The following is a 23,544-nucleotide window of genomic DNA, read 5'->3' as shown; positions in this document are numbered from 1 at the left end:
GTTCAAGATCCATGGTTTGAGAACCACTGGTCTCACGTCCCAATTCTGTCTCTATTAACAAGAGCAGGAAGATGGAAGCTTAAAAGAAATGGAAAATTGTAGGCTAACAGTGCAAGATTGTATTTATTCCCAGTTATAGAACAATGGTACAGTGTAAATTTTACAAGAAGGTCATTGTCTGAAAATAAATATTTTTTTCTAACTAGCAGTGACAACTTGCATTTGTGAAGTGCCGAGAGGGCCTATCTGTCCACACTTGTTTTCATTTTCAAAGTTTACTGTCATTTGCAAACTAATATCTTCTCCAATCCCTTCTCCATCATAATTTGCTTTGTGAGGAGTGCAGATTTATTAAAAGATAGCCACAATTTACAGACATTTACAGAAGTCTTCTCAAAGTTGGTGATATTAAATATGAATAAATTTCAAGTAGAACATTTACACTAAAACAAAATTCACTGAAACCAAATTGGTTAATGGCTTTGTATTCACAGTAGTATAAGAGTGAGCTCCAGAGAAGACTAACAGTTATAAATCAGACATACAGTGCTATCATCAATAGTGCATTAATATTGCATTGGTCTTAGGAGGAAAAGTAATAGCTAAAACTAATCCTTTTACTGAAGCAAAGATTCAGATGTCACCTTCTCAATAGACTTTCTCTCTTTTTCAAAAATTGCACCCAACTGAGTACAGTACAAATTCCCTGTTTGCCTACTGTATTTAAACTTTTTTTTGAATTTTTCTACAGAACTAATCACCTTTTAATATAATATACAATTTACTTAGTTATTAATTTTATTGTTTATTATCTTATCTCTCTGCTTTCCACATGAATGTAAGTTTCTTCAAGGACAGGGATTTGCTGTATCCCTAATTCCTAGAATGATATGCCCTCAACAGTTTTGTGGAATGAATCCTAAAATCAGCTTGGAAACAACCTTATGTCAATATGTTATAAATTTGTTGTGCACATGTTATGAGATGTAGTTAAAGAGGAAAATAATAACCAAAATAAAATGATAGGATATCAGAAATCGTGTAGGACAGGGACTTCAAACTCTAGGGTATGTGAAGACTTTCCAAAGGCAGACATAGGATCGTTTTAAATAAATCAGTTGCATCATCAATTTCTCAGTGGACTCTTCCATGGTATTGAGACCTAGCCCGTGGTGAGGTCCCAGTAGTACTCTGTCTCCACCTCCCTATTTACAGTTATTTTTATCTTATTTTATGAATGAGAGACATCACTCATTCATCCTAAAACAAGATGAAGAATATCTCTGAGTAGTAAAAACAAGCTCTGGGGCTCCAAACAAAGAGACAATAGTGAAAGATTCTAATAGCTGGGTAACAAAGATTTGGCAAGTCAAATGGTTTATAGTTGAACAAAATTAAAGATGAGCCTAATTGAGTTTCCAGCTGGTATCATTAGAATTAACTTGGATAAAAGATCAGTGTGAGATTTAGGAGTTGTAACTTGGAAAGAGTTTAAATAATATAAGGAAATTCCATTTTTTATCATCCCCATCCTGAGGTTTCTCAGAACTTGTCTAAAAACAAGAAATGTAAATAAAACTGAGAGTGAGTCCTGACTCATTCTGGAAATAATTTATTCATCCGTAGATCCATGACCTAATGTTTTAACATCCCATAGCACTAAAAGTTGTATTTCAAGTAAAATTTTATGCTTAGGTATGTATTATTTATAAAAGTTTGTAATGATGTTGTTAGGCTCAATTGATACTACTAATAATTATAATAGTAAATTACTCTTGAAGAATTTTCTTAACATGTACAGCTTGTCATAGGAAATAAATATTTTTAAGCACTACACACACACACACACACACACACACACACACACACATTCTTAATCAAGGCAAGTTTGGCAGTGATTAATAAAAGACTTGCAAATATACCCAGATTCTAGGTAACAGAAACTGAAATGGAATTTAGCATGCTAGATGGTTATTAAGGAATGTTCTCTTGGGATCAATATCTGTAGCAGGGAGGAGAAGGAAGCTGGAATAGGCAGAGGGAGAAGCTGCACCTCAGTGCTAGCTCAAGGACAGCCTCAGCTGACCCAATGGGCAGCTCTGGAGTCAGAATAGCCTTTCAAGATTGGCCTGGGCTGGACAAAGATGTCCAGGTATTCATATTCCCACATCGATCAGTCATTGAACATGTGCATCCTAAGAAGGGGCATGACCTTGAACAAGGTGGCTGTCTGTAGCTGATTGTAAGCAAGGGGCTGACTCCTGAAGGCTGCCTGCAGAGAGCCTGCCCTGCAGCAGGAGCAAGAACATCTTCAGTGAAGGGGAATCGACACCAACGCACTGGTGTCCAGCACAAACACATTTTACTTTAGAGTAAAATGCTTTAGGGAAACGGGCAAATACAACTTCAAGGAGAAAAAGCGATGATAAAATTCTGACTGAAGAGTGTGGTTTTAAAGTGGATGATATTGAATAAAAAATCATTATAATATTTAAATTCCTTTGGATATAAATAAAAAGTGAGGCAAGACTACTTCTGAAAATGTTAATATTTATAATGTGCTGGAAATTGCATTGTTCACCACAACTTAAAGACATGCCAAAAAATTTCAGATGTCAACTTAAAAATAAAGGTGGGGGGCTTCCCCGGTGACGCAGTGGTTGAGAGTCCGCCTGCCAATGCAGGGGACACGGGTTCGTGCCCTGGTTCGGGAAGATCCCACATGCCGCGGAGCGGCTGGGCCCGTGAGCCGTGGCCGCTGAGCCTGAGCGTCCGGAGCCTGTGCTGCACAATGGGAGAGGCCACAGCAGTGAGAGGCCCACATACCACAAAAAAAACATAAAAAAATAAAAAAAATAAAAAAATTAAAAAAATAAAGGGGGGAGAGGACCTTCAAGATGGTGGAGGAGTAAGATGTGGAGATCACCTTTCTCCCCACAAATATATCAAAAATACATCTACATATGGAACAACTCCTACAGAACACCTACTGAATGCTTGCAGAAGACCTGACTTCCCAAAAAGCAAGAAATTCCCCATGTACCTGGGTAGGGCAAAAGAAAAAAGAAAAAAACAGAGACAAAAGAATAGGCATGGGACCTGCACCACTGGGAGGGAGCTGTGAAGGAGGAAAAGTTTCCACACACTAGGAAGCCCCTTCACTGGTGGAGACGGGGGTGGGCAGGGGGCGGGAAGCTTCGGAGCCATGGAGGAGAGCACAGCAACAGAGCTGCAGAGGGCAAAGTGGAGAGATTCCCGAACAGAGGATCGGTGCCGACCAGCACTCACCAGGCCGAGAGGCCTGTCTGCTCACGTGCCAGGGCAGGTGGGGCTGGGAGCTGAGGCTCGGGCTTCGGAGGTCAGACCCCAGGGAGAGGACTGGGGTTGGCTACTTGAACACAGCCTGAAAGGGGCTAATGCGCCACAGCTAGCTGGGAGGGAGTCCGGGAAAAAGTTTGGAACTGCCAAAGAGTCAAAAGACCTCAGGGTGTGCGAGGAGAGGGGATTCACAGCACCGCCTAAATGAGTTCCAGAGACGGGCGCAAGCCTCGGACACCAGAGACAGGCATGAAATGCTAAGGCTGCTACTGCAGCCACCAAGAATACTGTGTGTCAAAAACAGAAATACAGATCAATGGAACAGGATAGAAAACCCAGAGATAAACCCACACACATATGGACAACTTATCTTTGATAAAGGAGGCAAGAATATACAGTGGAGAAAAGACAGCCTCTTCAATAAGTGGTGCTGGGAAAACTGGACAGCTACATTTAAAAGAATGAAATTAGAACACTCCCTAACACCATACACAAAAATAAACTCAAAATGGATTAAAGACCTAAATGTAAGGCCAGACACTATCAAACTCTTAGATGTTGAGGAAAACATAGGCAGAAAACTATGACATAAATCACAGCAAGATTCTTTTTGACCCACCTCCTAGAGAAATGGAAATAAAAACAAAAATAAACAAATGGGACCTATGAAACTTAAAAGCTTTTGCACAGCAAAGGAAACCATAAACAAGACCAAAAGACAACCCTCAGAATGGGAAAAATATTTGCAAACGAAGCAACTGACAAAGGATTAATCTCCAAAATTTACAAGCAGCTCATGCAACTTAATAACAAAAAAACAAAAACCCAATCCAAAAATGGGCAGAAGACCTAAGTAGACATTTCTCCAAAGAAGGTATACAGATTGCCAACAAACACATGAAAGAATGCTCAACATCATTAATCATTAGAGAAATGCAAATCAAAACTACAATGAGATATCATCTCACACTGGTCAGAATGGCCATCATCAAAAAATCTAGAAACAATAAATGCTGGAGAGGGTGTGGAGAAAAGGGAACCCTCTTGCACTGTTGGTGGGAATGCAAATTGATACAGCCACTATGAAGAACAGTATGGACATTCCTTAAAAAACTAAAAATAGACCTACCATATGACCCAGCAATCCAACTACTGGGCATATACCCTGAGAAAACCATAATTCAAAAATAGTCATGTACCAAAATGTTCATTGCAGCTCTATTTACAATATCCAGGACATGGAAGAAACCTAAGTGTCCATCAACAGTTGAATGGATAAAGAAGATGTGGCACATATATACAATGGAATATTACTCAGCCATAATAAGAAACGAAACAGTTATTTGTAGTGAGGTAGATGGACCTAGAGTCTGTCATACAGAGTGAAGTAAGTCAGAAAGAGAAAAACAAATACCGTATGCTAACACATATATATGGAATCTAACAAAGAAAATAAAAAGGTCATGAAGAACCTAGGGGTAAGATGGGAATAAAGACACAGACCTACTAGAGGATGGACTTGAGGGTATGGGGAGGGAGAAGGGTAAGCTGTGACAAAATGAGAGAGTGGCATGGACATATATACACTACCAAGAGTAAAAAAGATAGCTAGTGGGAAACAGCCACAGCATAGGGAGATCAGCTTGGTAGTTTGTGACCACCTATAGGGATGGGATAGGGAGGGTGGGAGGGATGGAGATGCAAGAGGGAAGAGATATGGGAACATATGTATATGTATAACTGATTCACTTTGTTATCAAGCTGAAACTAATACACCATTGTAAAGCAATTATACTCCAATAAAGATGTTAAAAAAAAAAAAGAATCCTGTGTGCGAGGTCACTATCCACACCTCCCCTCCCAGGAGCCAGTGCAGCCCGTCACTGCCAGGGGCTTGTGACCCAGGGACAACTTCCCCGCGAGAGCACACGATGCCCTCAAGCTGTTGCAATGTCATGCTGGCCTCTGCCATTGCAGGCTCGCCTCACGTTCTGTACCCCTCTGGCCTGAGTGAGCCAGAGCCCCCATATCAGCCGCTACTTTAACCCCCTCCTGTCTGGGTGAAGAACAGACACCAGAGGGCGACCTACATGCAGATGCGGGGTCAAAACCAAAGCTGAATCCCAGGAGCTATGTGAACAAAGAAGAGAAGGGGAAATCTCTCTGTGCAGCCTCGGGAGCAGTGGATTAAATCTCCACAATCAATTTGATGTGCCCTGCATCTGTGGAATAACTCAATAGACAATGAATCATCCCAAAACTGAGGCAGTGGACTTTGGGAGCAACTGTAGACTTGGGGTTTGCTTTCTGCATCTAATTTGTTTCTAGTTTTAAGTTTATCATAGTTTAGTATTTAGACTTATTATCATAGGTAGCTTTGTTTATTGATTTGGTTGCTCTTTTCCTTTTTTAAATATATATATATATATATATATATATATATATATAGTTTGTTTCTTTGTTTTCCTTTTTCTTTTTGTGAGTTTGTATCTGTATGCTTCTTTCTGTGATATTGTCTGTATAGGTTTGCTTTTACCATTTGTCCTAGTGTTCTGTCTGTCCATTTTTTTTCCTTTAGTATAGTTTTTAGCACTTGTTATCATTGATGGATGTGTTTATTGGTTTGGTTGCTCTTTTTTTAAATTACTTTTTAATTTTAATAATTAATTTTAATTTTTTTATTTTAATAACTTTATTTTATTATTTTCTTTTCTTTTTTTCTTTCCTCCCTTTTCTTCTGAGCTGTGTGGCTGACAGTGTCTTGGTGCTCTGTCTAGGTGTTAGGCCTGAGCCTCTTGAGGTGGGAGAGCTGAATTCAGGACATTGGCCCACCAGAGACCTCCCAGCCCCTTGTAATACTAATTGGCGAGAACTCTCCCAGAGATCTCCATCTCAACACTAGGACCCAGCTCCACTCAACGACCAGCAAGCTCCATTGCTGGACACCCCATGCCAAACAACTAGCAAGACAGGAACACAACCCCATCCATTAACAGAGAGGCTGCCTAAAATCATACTAAGTTCACAGACACCCCAAAACACACCACCAGATGCGGTCCTGCCCACCAGAAAGACAAGATCCAGCTTCACCCACCAGAACACAGGCCGTAATTTCCTCCATCAGGAAGCCTACACAACCCACTGAACCAACATTACCCACTGGAGGCAGACACCCAAAACAATGGGAACTATGAACCTACAGCCTGAGAAAAGGAGACCTTAAACACAGTAAGTTAAGCAAAATGAGAAAACAGAAAAATACACAGCAGATGAAGGAGCAAGGTTAAAACCCACCAGGCCAAAAAATGAAGAGGAAATAGACAGTCTACCTGAAAAAGAATTCAGAGTAATGATAGTAAAGATGATCCAAAACCATGGATATAGAATGGAGAAGATACAAGAAATGTTTAACAAGGACCTAAAAGAACTAAAGAACAAACAAACAATGATGAACAATACAATAAATGAAATTAAAAATTCTCCAGAGGAAACAATAGCAGAATAAATGAGGCTGAAGAATGGAAAAGTGACCTGGAAGATAAAATAGTGAAAGAAACTACCACAGAGCAGAAAAAAAGATAAAAGGAATAAAAAGAATTAAGGACAGTCTCAGAGACCTCTGGGACAGCATTAAACGCATGAACATTCAAATTATAGGGGTCCTAGAAGAAGAAGAGAAAAAGAAAGGGACTGCAAAAATATTGGAAGAGATTATAGTTGAAAACTTCCCTAATACGGGAAAGGAAATAGTCAATCAAGACCAGGAAGTGCAGAGAGCCCCATACAGTATAAATCCAAGGAGAAACATGCCAGGACACATATTAATCATACTATCAAAAATTAAATACAAAGAAAAAATATTAAAAGCACCAAGAGAAAAGCAACAAATATCATACAAGGGAATCCCCATAAGGTTAACAGCTGATTTTTCAGCAGAAATTCTGAAAGCCAGAAGGGACTGGCAGAACATATTGAAAGTGATGAAAGGGAGAAACGTACAACCAAGATTACTCTACCCAGCAATGATCTCATTCAGATTTGACAGAGAAATTAAAACCTTTACAGACAACAAAAACTAAGAGAATTCAGCAACACCAAACCAGCTTTACAGCAGATGCTAAAGGAACTTCTCTAGGCAGAAATACAAGAGAAGGAAAAGACCTACAGTAATAAACACAAAACAATTAAGAAAATGATAATACAAACATACATATTGATAATTACCTTAAATGTAAATGGACTAAATGCTCGAACCAAAACACATAGACTGGCTGAATGGATACAAAAACCAGACCCATATGTATGCTGTCTACAAGAGACCCACTTCAGACCTAGGCACACACACAGACTGAAAGTGAGGGGTTGGAAAAAGATATTCCATGCAAAAGGAAATCAAAAGAAAGCTGGAGTTGCAATTCTCATATCAGAAAAAATAGACTTTAAAATAAAGACTGTTACAAGAGACAAAGAAGGACACTACATAATGACCAAGGGATCAATCCAAAAAGATATTACAATTGTAAATATTTATGCACTGAACATAGGAGCAGTTCAATACATAAGGCAAATGCTAACAGCCATAAAAGGGGAAATCAACAGTAACACAGTAATAGTAAGGGACTTTAACACCCCACATTCACCAATGGACAGATCATCCAAAATGAAAATAAATAAGGAAACACAAACTTTAAATGACACATTAAACAAGATGGACTTAATTGATATTTATAGGACATTCCATCCAAAAACAATGAAATACACTTTTTTCTCAAGTGCTCATGGAACATTCTCCAGGATAGATCACATCTTGGGTCACAAATCAAGCCTCAGTAAATTTAAGAAAATTGAAATCATATCAAGCATCTTTTCTGACCACAACGCTATGGTATTAGAAATAAAGTACAGGGAAAGAAATGTAAAAAACACAAACACTCGGAGGATAAACAATATGTTGCTAAATAACCAAGACATCACTGAAGAAATCAAAGAGGAAATCAAAAAACACCTAGAGGCAAATGACAATGAAAACACAATGATCCAAAATCTATGGGATGCAGCAAAAGCAGTTCTAAGAGGGAAGTTTATAGCAATACAATGCTACTTCAAGAAACAAGAAACATCTCAAATAAACAACCTAAACTTACACCTAAAGAAATTAGAGAAAGAAGAACAAAAAAACCCCAGAGTTATCAGAAGGAAAGAAATCATAAAGATCAGATCAGAAATAAGTGAAAAAGAAATGAAGGAAACAATAGCAAAGAGCAATAAAACTAAAAGCTGGTTCTTTGAGAAGATAAACAAAATTGATGAACCATTAGCCAGACTCATCAGAAAAAAAAGGGAAAAGGGTCAAATCAATAGAATTAGAAATGAAAAGGAGAAGTAAGAACTGACACTGCAGAAATACAAAGGATCATGGGAGATTACTACAAGCAACTCTGCCAATATAATGGACAACCTGGAAGAAATAGACAAATTGTTAGAAAAGCACAACCTTCTGAGACTGAACTAGGAAGAAATACAAAATATCAACAGACCAATCACAAGCACTGAAATTGAAACTGATTAAAAATCTTCCAACAAACAAAAGCCCAGGACCAGATGGCTTCACAGGCGAAGTCTATCATTTAGAGAAGAGCTAACACCTATCCTTCTCAAACTCTTACATAATATAGCAGAGGGAGGAACACTCCCAAACTCATTGTATGAGGCCACAGCCACCTGATACAAAAACCAAAGATGTCACAAAAAAAGAAAAGTACAGGCCAATATCACTGATGAACATAGATGCAAACCTCCTCAACAAAATACTAGCAAACAGAATCCAACAGCACATTTAAAGGATCATACACCATGATCAAGTGGGGTTTATCCCAGGAGTGCAAGGATTCTTCAATGTATGCAAATTAATCAATGTGATAAACCATATTAACAAATTGAAGGAGACAAACCATATGATCATCTTGATAGATGCAGAAAAATCTTTGGAAAAAATTCAACACCCATTTATGATAAAAACCCTCCAGAAAGTGGGCATAGAGAGAACTTACCTTAACATAATAAAGGCCATATATGACAAATCCACAGCCAACATTGTTCTCAATGTTGGTGGAAAACTGAAACCATTTCCACTAAGATCAGGAACAAGACAAGGTTGCCCTCTCTCACCACTCTTATTCAACATAGTTTTGGAAGTTTTAGCCACAGCAACCATAGAAGAAAAAGAAATAAAACGAATCCAAATCAGAAAAGCAAAAGTAAAACTGTCACTGATTGCACATGACATGATACTATACATAGAGACTCCTAAAGATGCTACCAGATAACCAATAGAGCTAATCAATGAATTTGGTAAAGTAGCAGGATACAAAATTAATGCACAAAAATTTCTTGCACTCCTATACACTAATGATGAAAAATTTGAAAGAGAAATTAAGGAAACACTCCCATTTACCATTGCAATAAAAGCATAAAATACCTAGGAATCAATCTACCTAAGGAGACAAAAGACCTGTATGCAGAAAACTATAAGACACAGATGAAAGAAGTTACAAATGACACAAACAGATGGAGAGGTATACCATGTTCTTGGATTGGAACAATCAACATTGTGAATGAAAATGACTCTACTACCCAAAGCAATCTACAGATTCAATGCAATGCCTATCAAACTACCAATGGCATTTTTCATGAGACTAGAACACAAGATTTCACAATTTGTATGGAAACACAAAAGACCCCGAATAGCCAAAGCAATCTTGAGAAAGAAAAAGAGAGCTGGAGGAATCAGGCTCCCTGACTTCAGACTATACTACAAAGCTACAGTAATCAAGAGAGTATGGTACTGGCACAAAAACAGAAATATAGATCAATGGAGCAGGATAGAAAGCCCAGAGATAAACCCATGTATCTATGGTTACCTTATCTTTGATAAAGGAGGCAAGAATATACAATGGAGAAAAGACAGCCTCTTCAATAAGTGGTGCTGGGAAAACTGGACAGCCACATGTAAAAGAATGAAATTGGAAAACTCCCTAACACCATACACCAAAAAAACCCTCAAAATGGATTAAAGAACTAAATGTAAGGCCAGACAGTATAAAACTCTCAGAGGAAAACATAGGCAGAACACTCTATGACATAAATCACAGCAAGATCACAGCAAGATCCCTTTTGACCCACCTCCTAGAGAAAGGGAAATAAAAACAAAAATAAACAAATGGGACCTAATGAAGCTTAAAAGATTTTGCACAGCAAGGAAACCATAAACAAGACAAAAAGACAACCCTCAGAATGGGAGAAAATATTTGCAAATGAAGCAACTGACAAAGGATTAGTCTCCAAAATATACAAGAAGCTCATGCAGCTGAATATCAAAAATCAAGCAACCCAATCCAAAAATGGGTAGAAGACTAAACAGACATTTCTTCAGAGAGGATATACAGATTGCCCACAAAGACATGAAAGGATGCTCAACATCACTAATCATTAGAGAAATGCAAATCAAAAGTACAATTTGGTATTACCTCATACCAGTCAGAATGGCCATCATCAAAAATTCTACAAACAATAAATGCTGGAGAGGGTGTAGAGGAAAGGGAACCCTCTTGCACTGTTGGTGGGAATGTAAATTGATACAGCCACTATGGAGGTTCCTTAAAAAATTTTAAAAGAACTACCATACATACGACCCAGCAATCTCACTACTGGGCATATATACCCTGAGAAAACCATAATTCAAAAATAGACATGTATCACAATGTTCACTGCAGCACTGTTTATAATAGCCAGGACATGGAAGCAAACTAAGTGTCCATCATCAGATGAATGGGTGAAGAAGATGTGGCACATATATACAATATAATATTAGCCATAAAAAGAAATGAAATTGAGTTATTTGTAGTGAGGTGGATGGACCTAGAATCTGTCATACAGAGTGAAGTCAGAAAGAGAAAAACAAATACTGTATGCTAACACATATATATGGAATCTAAAAATTTTTTTAAAAGTGGTTTTGAAGAACCTAGGTGTAGGATAGGAATAAAGACGCAGATGTAGAGAATGGACTTGAGGACACAGGGAGGGGGAAGGGTAATCTGGGACGACGTGAGAGAGTGGCATGGACATATATACAATACCAAAGGTAAAACAGATGGCTAGTGGGAAGCAGCCGCATAGCACAGGGAGATCAGCTCAGTGCTTTGTGACCACCTAGAGGGTTGGGATAGGGAGGGTGGTAGGGAGATGGAAGAGGGAGGGGATATGGGGATATATGTATACCTATAGCTGATTCGCTTTGTTATACAGCAGAAACTAACACACCATTGTAAAGCAATTATACTCCAATAAAGATGTTTAAAAAAATCCAAATTATAAAAAATAAAGGAGGGATACATTTCTCTTCAAAAATAATCTAGGGAGTAGGTGAGCAGAAAAAATGTGTGAAGAACACTGATCTAATCTAACAGGCCATTTTACAAATGATAATGTTGATACTCCGAGATGGTAGCATACTCGCACCTAATCCTGAAGCCAGACCCGTAAAGCAGTATTACCTGACATTTCTTTTTTACCTGGTGGTGTGAAGACCCATTGTGAATATACTTCAAAGAGAATACAGCTCTCATCTAGGGCTTTTTCACCTCGGGTATCTGACCCCTGCCAAATTGCAGTGTGTATATTTATGTGTATTTTTCTGACGAACACTTCTATAGTTTTATGCTCACTTTACAGGAGACATCAACATAAACAGAACTTAATAGTTAACTCATAAGTCTCTACCCAGGTAATTGCCTTCTTAATTCAAGTTCATTTCTCTGTTGAATCTCTTACCTGAGGCTCATGCTTTTCTGACCCTCTTGCATACTCTTGTCTCTTACCTCTTTCAAAGATGTGAAACAGTCTTCACGCAGAAAAACCTCTTTTATTAAATCTTACTTGTAGTAAGTCATCCATGATCTCAACAGGGTGACCTAGTCTATGTTAACTACGCACGAACTGAAGACTTCTTTAAACTAGAGCGGGACATGAAAATTAATTGCTCTGGGAAGATTCTGATTGCCAGATATGGGAAAATTTTCAGAGGAAATAAGGTAAAAAATAATCTTTTTTTCTTTTCCACAAAAATAAAAAGTTATATTGTATCTTACATGGGTAGAACCACATCCTTAAAACTTTTGGAGGACTGTGATCTTCTCATACTCTGTACCAGCCCACCTAATAGGGAAGATACATTTTCTAGCTTATATACAGGGGTTTTAAACTGGGTCATTTGAATTCGGCCAGGGTAGAAGTTCAGGGAAACAGAACAGGTTTTTTCCATACCTACACATTATGCCTGTGGTCTACAAAGAAGCATGCATTTGATTTGTTGTTAACCTTCAGTATCTTTGTTTTAAATGTTACCTTTGAAAATATTTACTAAATTAAATTTTAGTATTAATTCTTATTATAGGTAATGAGAGAAACCAATTTATACACAGCAGTTTTGAAAGTTACTATCACTTAATTTGGCTTGATTTGCTAATATTTTTTCCTCTTTTGTGGGAAACTAAATTTCAGAAATATTCCCTCTCAACCATAGAAGAAATGGGAGTCTAGTCTGTAGAGTCTACTTGCTTATTGTGCTTCTAGACTAGAGGAAGGAAGTAGCACATACTACCACTAATATGTACATTTTTAAAATCTGCTGCTCTGAGGGCTGATTCAGCCCTGGAAACTCATTTTTAGAGCTTGCAGTAGGAAAAAGAAAAAGCCAACTCTCTGTGAGATGTCCCTTGTTTTAAGTCTAAGGATAAAAGATTGAAGATAAAGTTTAGCTACTTATTTAAGAGTAATTTTGAGTTACCAACCTAAAATATGAAAGACTGTCTATTCCAGGTTAAAAATGCCCAGCTGGCTGGGGCCAAAGGGATCATTTTGTACTCAGATCCTGCTGATTACTTTGCTCCCGGGGTGGAGTCCTATCCAGGTGGTTGGAATCTTCCTGGAGGTGGTGTTCAGCGTGGAAATATCTTAAATCTTAATGGTGCAGGGGACCCTCTCACACCTGGCTACCCAGCAAATGGTGAGTGACCAGGCCTTAATCATCACAAAAACCTTAACATTGTAAAGTGATTTTACCAAAGGATTTCCTTTGACACATGGATAAAGTATGTCTTTTTCTCGTTCTCTTTGTGTCTAAGAATAAAGGAATTTGAACTCAGAAAATTGTTGGTTCGGGTCCCTTATCCCTTATTTGGAATCCTCGGGTCTGATAGGTTTTGAAATGCAGACATTTTCAGATATTTAAAAGTAATATGGTGCATATACCATTTCTTGCATAACATTCACATAGGAGGCTGGAACATAAAATGGGAAGCAAGCATGTAAATATTTTTGCAGTAAAATGTATGAATAATCATATTAAGCAGAGGAATGTAAGTAATATAGTCTGTCTATTCAAGTCAGATCTTGCTTCCAAATTAGTTTACATCAGATCATGTTTTGTTGACAAGTAAATTCCCCCCAATTAATGGATTTCACAGTTTTTAAAATTTCTAGTTGTAGATAAGGGATAGTAGAACAAAAGAAGTTCTATAAATCCCTGAAATGACATTTAGAATTTAGAGCCTAGAAAATGCTTATTGTATCATTGCTGTATAAAGATAATAGTGATCACTTTCAAGGAGTATTTCCTAAATGCTAGCTCTTACATGCCTTAACAACCCTATAAGCTTTGTTATGTTATTATCTCTACTTGACAGAGGAGGGAAGCAAGACTAGAAGTAAGCAAACTCTGCCCTAGACCATCACACCACTAAATGAGGAGTGGGGATTCAAATTCAGATGGTCTGGCTCCGGAGTCCACATGTTTGTCTTATGCTGAAATGCTCTGCTGTAAAACAGTAGATCATTAATAAAGGGAGCTAATTTATTTTGAATGTACTCAGCTAGTTGATGACATTTACAAAAATCTGTGATCACTTAATTTGTGTGGTTTAAAACTAACTAAGGTGTGTACCTTGGATAAAATAGGTTACCAAGTATCCATGGCATTTCCATATTTATATTTCATCTGGTTTTTCTATCAAATTGTAAACTCCTTTAAAGTTTATGCATTTTGGCTTCGTAAATCTTCTTGGAATATAGTACATTATCATAGATTTTTGTAAAGCAATACATATTATCCTATAATAAAATCACTTAAGTCTACCTGAACTTTACTTACTTAGCCTTTTTATTCCCAAGCTTTGAAAAATGCAACTTCTCCCAAGCTCTGTTGGTTATATAAAGTTAAAATTGTACCTCCTGCTGATGCAGGGGACACGGGTTCGTGCCCCGGTCCGGGAAGATTCCACCTGCCGCGGAGGGGCTGGGCCCGTGAGCCATGGCCGCTGAGCCTGCGCGTCCGGAGCCTGTGCTCCGCAACGGGAGAGGCCACAGCAGTGAGAGGCCCGCATACCACACACACAAAAAAAAATGTGAACATAAAATAAGATTAACTGGACTATTTCTGTTTATTATCCTCAAATTTAAAAGATGACATTGTAGAAAGAAAAATCATGTTATCCCTGTGAGGCTTGCATTTGTTGAATTCCCTTTTGTGCCCTATTTTTTTCTTTTCCTTTTAATTTTAGTTTTTATTATGGAATAGTTCTAACATACAAAAAAATAGAGAAAATTATCACCACTTTGTCAATCTTACTTTATCTCTTCGTCTTTCCTTTTGCATTATTACCCTAAAGAATTTTAAAACAAATCCCATGCAACATATTATTATGTCATTTTACTATAAAAAGAATAGCTTTTGCAATCCCCTAAAGCTCTTATAATTTAAAACTTTGAAGAAAAAAATGGAAAAATTGCTCTTATTTTTCTTAAATCTGAAGAAATGACAGAAAATGTGTTTTTATTTTGAGGTAGAGTTTACATGTAACAAAACGCACAGGTCTTGAGTTAATTCAATAATTTTTTTAAATTGCATGTATCTATATCACTCAAAATAAGATATAGGACATTTCTATTACTCCAGAAAGTTCTCTGGTGCCCCTTTCTGGTCAATTTTTACCATATTCCCCTAGAAGCAACCACTTTCTGATATCTGTCATCATTGATTAGTTTGGTTTTGAACTTCATATAAATGGAATCAGATAGTAACTATTCTTTTGTGTGCTGGTGTAAAATCAAATAACAGTCAAGCTAAGAAGAAAGAAAAGAGAATTTTATTTGAGTCAAACTGAGGATTATAACCCAGGGAACAGATTTGCAGAAGCTCTGAGAACTGTTCCATTGGTCAGGAGTTAGAGATGCAATTTTATACATTTCTGAGACAAAGAATTTCTGTGTTGTATTGACAGGTTAGCATTCTACATAAAGTTGATCAAAGATGTTTTGGTCAATACAACGCCCTGTATGGGATGAAAAAGAAACTAAAATAACCTGAAAATTGTCTGAATAAAGCAACCATTTTTCTTAAAGGTGATTACATCCTCCTGTTTGAGGAGGTCTGGTTAATGTACAATACAGATGCACACTGAACATTGGGAAAGGCCTACCACAAAGTGGGCATATTATTTTTTTCCTTTCTTAGTTTGATTTCCCGGTCATAGAAAAATTTATGATTTTCCCTCATCATTTGCCTTGCTGCTCTCACTGAGTGCAACGATTAGAGATTAGTTATGTTATTGTGTGTGTTAATAGTTTCTTCCCTTTACTTGCTGAGTAGAATTCTATTATGGGACTGTTCTACAAATTGCTTATTCATTCTCCTATTTACAAACAGCTGGACTGTGTCCCATATGGGCTACCTAGATTCAGCTGCTATGAGCAATTTTGTGCAGGTGTTTTTGTGGACATATGTTTCCATCTTTCTTGGGTAAATACCTAGGAGTGTAATTGTTCTGCCATAGGGCATAATTCGGCATAACATTATTTTTCAAAGAAGTTATTTAAAGTGACTCTCTAATTATACACTCTTACAAGAATGTATGAGAGTTTCAGTTGCTCCACATTTTCGCTAACATTTGAAACTGTCTTTCTAATTGTAACAGTTCTAGTGGATGCAATTTAAGAATGTGTTTAATCTGATTTACAGAGAACATTTTGAAAGGGACTCCATTTTTATTAGAAGTATGTTCAACTTTTTTTCAGAATATGCTTATAGACATGAAATCGCAGAGGCTGTTGGTCTTCCAAGTATTCCTGTTCATCCAATTGGATACTATGATGCACAGAAGCTCCTAGAGTAAGTTTGTAAGAAACAAACCGATGGCTATTTGGGTAATTCTCTTTACTGGCAATCTTCAACTTTCATGCTTTTATCTCCATTATTTGATACTGAAGTTTTCTGTGCTCAATTTTTACCATACCCCCCTAGAAGCAACCACTTTCTGATATCTATCATCATTGATTAGTTTGGTTTTGAACTTGATATAAATGGAATCAGATAGTGTCTATTCTTTTGTGTGTTGGCAGAAAATCAAATAAGCATACAATTTTATCACCATTTTATAGAACAGTGGTTCTAACCTGGGATTTGCTTTAAATACTGGTATCCAGTGTGTGACAGCCATGAAAGTGAGTCTTTCAGATCATCAACTGTGGGGAGTGTCATTGATAAGGTGCTCCACTGTGTTTTGAAATCCATCACCCTGTTTGTATCAAGGCCATGCTTCCCATAGATGCTCCCAGTCAGTAACTAAATGCAGCAAGGGTACTAAATGAGGCCCATTACTGGGAGGCATGGGACTCCTCTGATGGGAGACTCTGGCTCAGGACTCCCTGACAGCCTTGCTATCAAGGGATTCTGCCACCAGCATTCTTCTTTCTTCTCTTTCTCTTTTACCCCATTTCTGACCTGCATTGCAGTCTGATGGCTTTCTCAGCCTCTCTTAGCTCCCTTGCTATTTCCTTCACACGCCTTTCCCCTAATAAATCTCTTACTTATTGAAACCTCTTATTGTCTACTTCTTGGTGGACCTGGAATAATGCCCTTTGAAAGCATCTTCCATTGATTTTCATCTTTATCCATTCCACTTCTTCCTCTGCTTTCACTATTGAAGCTTCTCCAAAGTTGTTATTGTTTAACCTGACATTGGAGCTCTTTCCTCTTTCCTGTCCTGCTTTCTCTCATCTGCATGTCCCTTCTTCTCCATTATCCTTGAGGAGGGGAGAGAGCACTGACTTCTCTGAAAGTAGAATCACTGGAGACCAAAGCATCCGGCCAGTTAGTCCCTTTTCTTCTTTGAGTTTAAGGCATTCTTAATCATTTTATTCTAGAATGTATAAGAAAACTTATTTATGACCTAGTTCAGTGCCCTCATTTTTACAGGTGAGGAGGCTGTCATCAGAGAATTGGAGGTGTCTGTCCAATTTAATTGCAGATTAAGGAATAGCAAGCACCCTGGTCTTTTTTTCTTTTGAGCTCTTAGCTTTACCACATGGGTTAAGATTCAGGATGGGGCACAACTTTTGAGGGCACCACGGACTATGTGTTTGTGTAAATATAAAGTCTAAATATTCATTATATTTAAAAGATGAACGTGATTGTAGCTTTACCTGTGATAGTGGAAAATTGCAAACAACACAAATCTTCAATAATTGATAAGTAGTTAAATATATTACTGTCTATGACAGTACATGAAGCCATTAAAATATATGTTGTACAAGAGTATTTAACAATGTGGGTACATGCTTTGCTATACTATTAAATAGAAAAAGTAGATTTCAAATATATATATATATATATATATATATATATATATATAATCCCTAAATTATATGTTTTAAAAAGTGAACCTGTATTATCTTTGTAGTTAGAAAAAGAGTGCATGGAAGGAAAGAAGGAAGGATTATACAGAATTGGACGTGAGGTTTATTTAGCCATGTCTACCATTTGGCTGCTCTCGTAAACTAGTTGAATTTGGCTATGCCCTAACTGGGTAGTAGAATTATTAATACTTGATCAAAAAAATTACCAAATGTATTTAAGTCAGCTTTAGTAAGTCATTTTGTAAATGCAGTCATCATTAAATAACGTAAATTCTATGGAAGTATATTTTGCATTCAAAACGCCATGATTAAAAATGAATTTTGGTAGTACAGAAATGTATTAAAAATGTATTTGGCAGGAGAAGATGATCTGTGTATACTAAAAGCAATAAGATAATTTCTGTTTTACCATCCATACCTTCTAAGGTATAGTGAAATGTTCTAGACTGGAATTTAGTCATAAAACATTTTAAGAACATGTAATTTGTTTATGAATTTAATTGGGCGTATTTACTCCCTCTGCATAATTATCTAGGGAGTGTGCTACATATCCATTATAGTCAGTTCTCATATTCCCACAAACGGTTAGCAGTGTAACATTATGTATTAATTAGAATAGACAGTATTTTACAAATTGGATATATCATAAAATGAAAGTTTCTTAACAAGTATTTGAGAAGAAGAGGAGAGACATAAAGTTATATAATGGCCCAGGTATGCCGACAACTTTAATAAAAAGTTGATGAAATGTGAATTATAGAAAAAAGAAAATTGTGTTTACCTAGGTGGGAGAAAAGGGGAACAGGGTGTGTGTTCTTTCTTATTCTTTTTTGCATCTGTACTGAAGGGAATGTGGTTACATGGTTTCTTTTTGTCTCCCTGAGTAACTATCAGGATTATAATGACAGCAACGACAATAATAATAAAGACAATGATGATAACATCTAACATGCATAGAGTGCTAATTATATTCTAGCACTTACTTTTTGCTAAATGATTACATACTGTTTATCAATTAGCCCATAAAACAACTACATGTGTTAGTATTGTGATAACTAATTTTACAAATAAAGAAATCAAAGTTCAGAGAGTATGTGATAGAGCTGGGACCCAAATTCATGTCTGATGTAAAAGACAGCTTTGTTGAGCATCACTTATTCTCTATTCAACAGCACAAGCATTTAGGAGGCATCTCTTTGTCAAGACACTGTCTCATTCTTGTGTCTCTGCTCAGAAGACTTTTAATGGCTTCCTACAGCCTGTCCACTCAAGGTACACTTATGGAATGGCCTCTTTTTGTCAAGCACTGTGATAAGAGTATGATTTATATATAGACTCTGTTCTCAGGGCCCTCAAAATATAGTATAGAAGCTCACAGCTAAATAGAGGCTACATGACAAACCACGAAATTCTAGCACATCATTTTCTGCCCATCTAGCTTGTTCCTAATTTTTAAGAATTAAACTCATTATTTTGAGAGAATTGTGATTCACATGCAACTGTAAGTAGTACTAAAGAGTCCCTCTAGGCCATTTATCCAGCTTTCCCCAATGGTAACATCTTGCAAAGTATAGTACAATATCACAACCAAGATACTGATATATTTCTTTTTATACTCATGACACAAAACATTTCCATCATCACCAGGATCCCTCATGTGGCCCTTTTAGCCACACCCACTCCTTTCCTGTCCCCCTCCATCCATACCCTCTAACCTTAACTCCTAGCAACTACTAATCTGTTCACCATTTCTATAATTTCATCATCTCAAGAATGTTATATAAATGTATACCCTTGTGGGGTTTTTCTTCACTCAGCATAATTCTCTGGAGATTTGTTCAAGTTGTTGTATATATAGTTTTTTTTCTTTTTAATACTGAGGAGTGTTCCGTTGTATTTGGTATCACAGTTTGTTTCACCATTCAAAGAACAACTAGTTTGTAGCTATTATGAATAAAGCTGCTACAGATCATCATGTACAGATTTGTGTGTCAACGTAAGTTTTCATTTCTCTGGAGTGCAATTGCCAGGTCATATGATAATAGCATGTTTACTTTTGTAAGAATCTGACAAACCTTTTCCATAGTGGTTGTATCCTTTTACATCCTACCAGCAATATAAAAAAAACACAGTTCTTCCAATCCTTTTATAAGCACTTGTATTCTGACATCACAAAATATTTCAGGTTTGTCTTGTATTTTCTTTCAATATTTCTAGTTTTCTGATAATTTTCATCATGAATGGATGTTGAATTTTCCCCAGTGTTTTATTGTTGCTGTGGTTGTTTGTTTTCTGCATCAATTTTTCTGATTATGTGGTTTTTCTTAAGCCTGTTAATGTGGTATATTACACTTTTTGATTTTTGTATGTGATATCAGTCTTGCATTCATGGAATAAATCTCCCTCGGTCATGGTGTATAATCCTTTCAAAATGCTGTTGAATTTGGTTTTCTAGTATTTTATTAATGATTTTTGTGTCAATATTCATATTTATCTTTAGTTTCCCTGTGATTTCTTTATCTGGTTTTGGTGTCATGGTAATGTTTGTCGCATAGGGTAACTTTAGAAATGTTCCTTCTGTTTTTCTAAAGAGCATGTGAAGGATTGGTGTTTATTCTTTACTGATTGCTAGCATTCAGCAGTGAAGCCATATGGGCTTCTCTTTCAGAGAAGTTTTTTTTGTTTTGTTTTGTTTTTTTGCGGTAGGCGGGCCTCTCACTGTTGTGGCCTCTCCCGTTGTGGAGCACAGGCTCCGGACGCGCAGGCTCAGCGGCCATGGCTCACGGGCCCAGCCGCTCCACGGCATGTGGGATCTTCCTGGACCAGGGCACGAACCCGTGTCCCCTGCATCGGCAGGCAGACTCTCAACCACTGTGCCACCAGGGAAACCCTCTGAGAAGTTTTGATTACTTGTTATAGCCTACTTACATTTTCTCTTTCTTCAGTTTTGGTAGTTTATATCTTTTCAGGAATTCATTTCATTGAGGTTAATTTGTTGGTATATAACTGTTTATAGTGTTCCCTTATAATCCTTTTTATTTCTGTAAAGTCAATAGTAGTATTCCCTCTTTTGTTCCTGATTTTTAGTCTTTTCCCCTTTTTTTCTTGGTCAGTCTAGCTAATGATTTGTCAATTTTGTTGATCTTTTCAAAGAACCAACTTTTGCTTTCATTCATTTTTCTTTATCTTTTTTTCTAGATTCTATTTTGTTATTTTTGCTCCAGTCTTTATTATTGCCTTTCTTATGCTTATATGAATTTAGCTTTCTTTTCATTGTTGAGTTTCTTTGGGTGGAAGATTAGTTTATTGATTTGATAGCTTTCTACTTTTTTAATATAGGTGTTTACAGCTATATATTTCCTTCTAAACACTGTTTTAACTGCATCTCATAACTTTTGGTGTCTTATGTCTTCATTTTTATTCATCTCAAAGTTTTTTTGTGTGTGTGTGGTACGCAGGCTTCTCACTGTTGTGGCCTCTCCCGTTGCGGAGCACAGGCTCTGGATGTGCAGGCTCAGTGGCCATGGCTTACGGGTCCAGCCACTCCGCAGCATGTGGAATCTTCCCGGACTGGGGCATGAACCCGTGTCCCCTGCATCGGCAGGCGGACTCTCAACCACTGCACCACCAGCGAAGCCCCCATCTCAAAGTATTTTCTATTTACTCTTGTGATTTTTTTCTATGAGCCATTGGTTATTTAGGGTCAGTGTTTAATTTTCATATATTTGCAAATTTTCCCAACTTTTTTCTGTTATTTTTTTTCCTCAGAAGTTTATTTTAATTGCCTAGCAACACATTATCATAAATTACTCTCAAATAATTATTTGGCTTCAGTGCAGGATCATTTATTAATGATGGTGGCAGTCAGCATCCATACATGGCTATTCTTAGACCACTGCTGTCTTCTTTTCTTTCTCGCTCTTTTTTTTTAAATTGGAGTATAATTGCTTTACAATGTTGTGTTAGTTTCTGCTGTACAGCAAAGTGAATCAGCTATATGTATATGTATATCCCCATATCCCTTCCCTCTTGGACCTCCCTCCCACCATCCCCCCATCCCCACCCATCTAGGTCATCACAGAGCACCGAGCTGAGCTCCCTGTGTTGTACAGCAGGTTCCTACTAGCAGTCTATTTTACACATGGTACCGTATGTATGTCAATCCTAATCTCCCAGTTCATCCCACCCTCCCCTTCCCCCAATGTGTCCACTGCCAATTCTCTATGTCACCCTCTCTATTGCTGCCCTGCAAATGGGTTCATCGGTACCATTTTTCTGGATTCCACATATATGCATTAATATATGACATTTGTTTTTCTCTTTCTGACTTACTTCACTCTGTATGACAGACGCTAGGTCCATGCACATCTCTACAAATGACCCATTTTCATTCCTTTTTGCAGCTGAGTAATATTCCATTGTATATATGTACCACATCTTCTTTATCCATTCATCTGTTGATAGACATTTAGGTTGCTTCCATGTCCTGGCGGTTGTAAATAGTGCTGCAATAAACATTGGGGTGCTTCCCTGGTGGTGCAGTGGTTAAGAGTCCACCTGCTGATGCAGGGGACACGGGTTCATGCCCTGGTCTGGGAAGATCCCACATGCCGTGGAGTGGCTGGGCCCGTGAGCCATGGCCGCTGAGCCTGCACATCCAGAGCCTGTGCTCCGCAATGGGAGAGGCCACAGCAGTGAGAGGCTCGCGTACCGCAAAAAAAAAAAGAAAAGAAAAGAAAAGAAAAAAAAAGAAAAGATAAAAAGAATAAACATTGGAGTGTATGTGTTTTTTTGAATTATGGTTTTCTCAGCGTATGTGTCTAGTAGTGGGATTGCTGGGTCATATGGTAGTTCTAATTTTAGTTTTTTAAAGGAACATCCATACTGTTCTCCATAGTGGCTGTATCAATTTACATTCCCACCAACAGTGCAAGAGGGTTCCCTTTTCTCCACACCCTCCTCAGCATTTACCATTTGTAGACTTTTCGATGGTGGCCATTCTGACCAGTGTGAGGTGATATCTCACTGTAGTTTTGATTTGCATTTCTCTAATGATTAGTGATGTTGAGAGTCCTTTCATGTGTTTGTTGGCAATCTGTATCTCTTCTTTGGAGAAATGTCTACTTAGGTCTTCCGTGCATTTTTGGATTGGGTTGTTTGTTTATTTGATATTGAGCTGCATGAGCTGTTTGTATATTTTGGAGATTAATCCTTTGTCAGTTGCTTCATTTGCAAATATTTTCTCTGATTCTGAGGGTTGTCCTTTGGTCTTGTTTATGATTTCCTTTGCTGTGCAAAAGCTTTTAAGTGCAATTCGGTCCCATTTGTTTATTTCTGTTTTTATTTTCATTACTCTAGGAAGTGGGTGCTGTGATTTATGTTATTCCTGTGTTTTCCTCTGAGAGTTTTATAGTGTCCTGTCTTACACTTAGGTCTTTAATTCATTTTGAGTTTATTTTTGTGTATGGTGTTAAG

The 23,544-nt window shown here is 37.5% G+C and overlaps 1 protein-coding gene across 1 annotated transcript in view; it reads left to right on the top strand.

Annotated features, from left to right (window-relative positions):
- Positions 1-23,544, top strand: part of LOC307181330 (glutamate carboxypeptidase 2-like) — a 64,173-nt gene that overhangs the window by 13,570 nt on the left and 27,059 nt on the right. Inside the window, exons 5-7 of the mRNA XM_079946617.1 lie at positions 12,285-12,410; positions 13,198-13,384; positions 16,450-16,543. Of these exons, the coding sequence (XP_079802743.1) occupies positions 12,285-12,410; positions 13,198-13,384; positions 16,450-16,543 (407 nt within the window). The remainder of the gene's footprint in view (positions 1-12,284; positions 12,411-13,197; positions 13,385-16,449; positions 16,544-23,544) is intronic.

This window comes from Stenella coeruleoalba (assembly GCF_951394435.1).
Source record: "Stenella coeruleoalba genome assembly, contig: scaffold_287, whole genome shotgun sequence".
NCBI classification, from domain to species: Eukaryota; Metazoa; Chordata; class Mammalia; order Artiodactyla; family Delphinidae; genus Stenella; species Stenella coeruleoalba.
The sequence above is the reverse complement of the archived record's forward strand: the minus strand, read 5'-3'. Positions and strand labels throughout refer to the sequence as shown.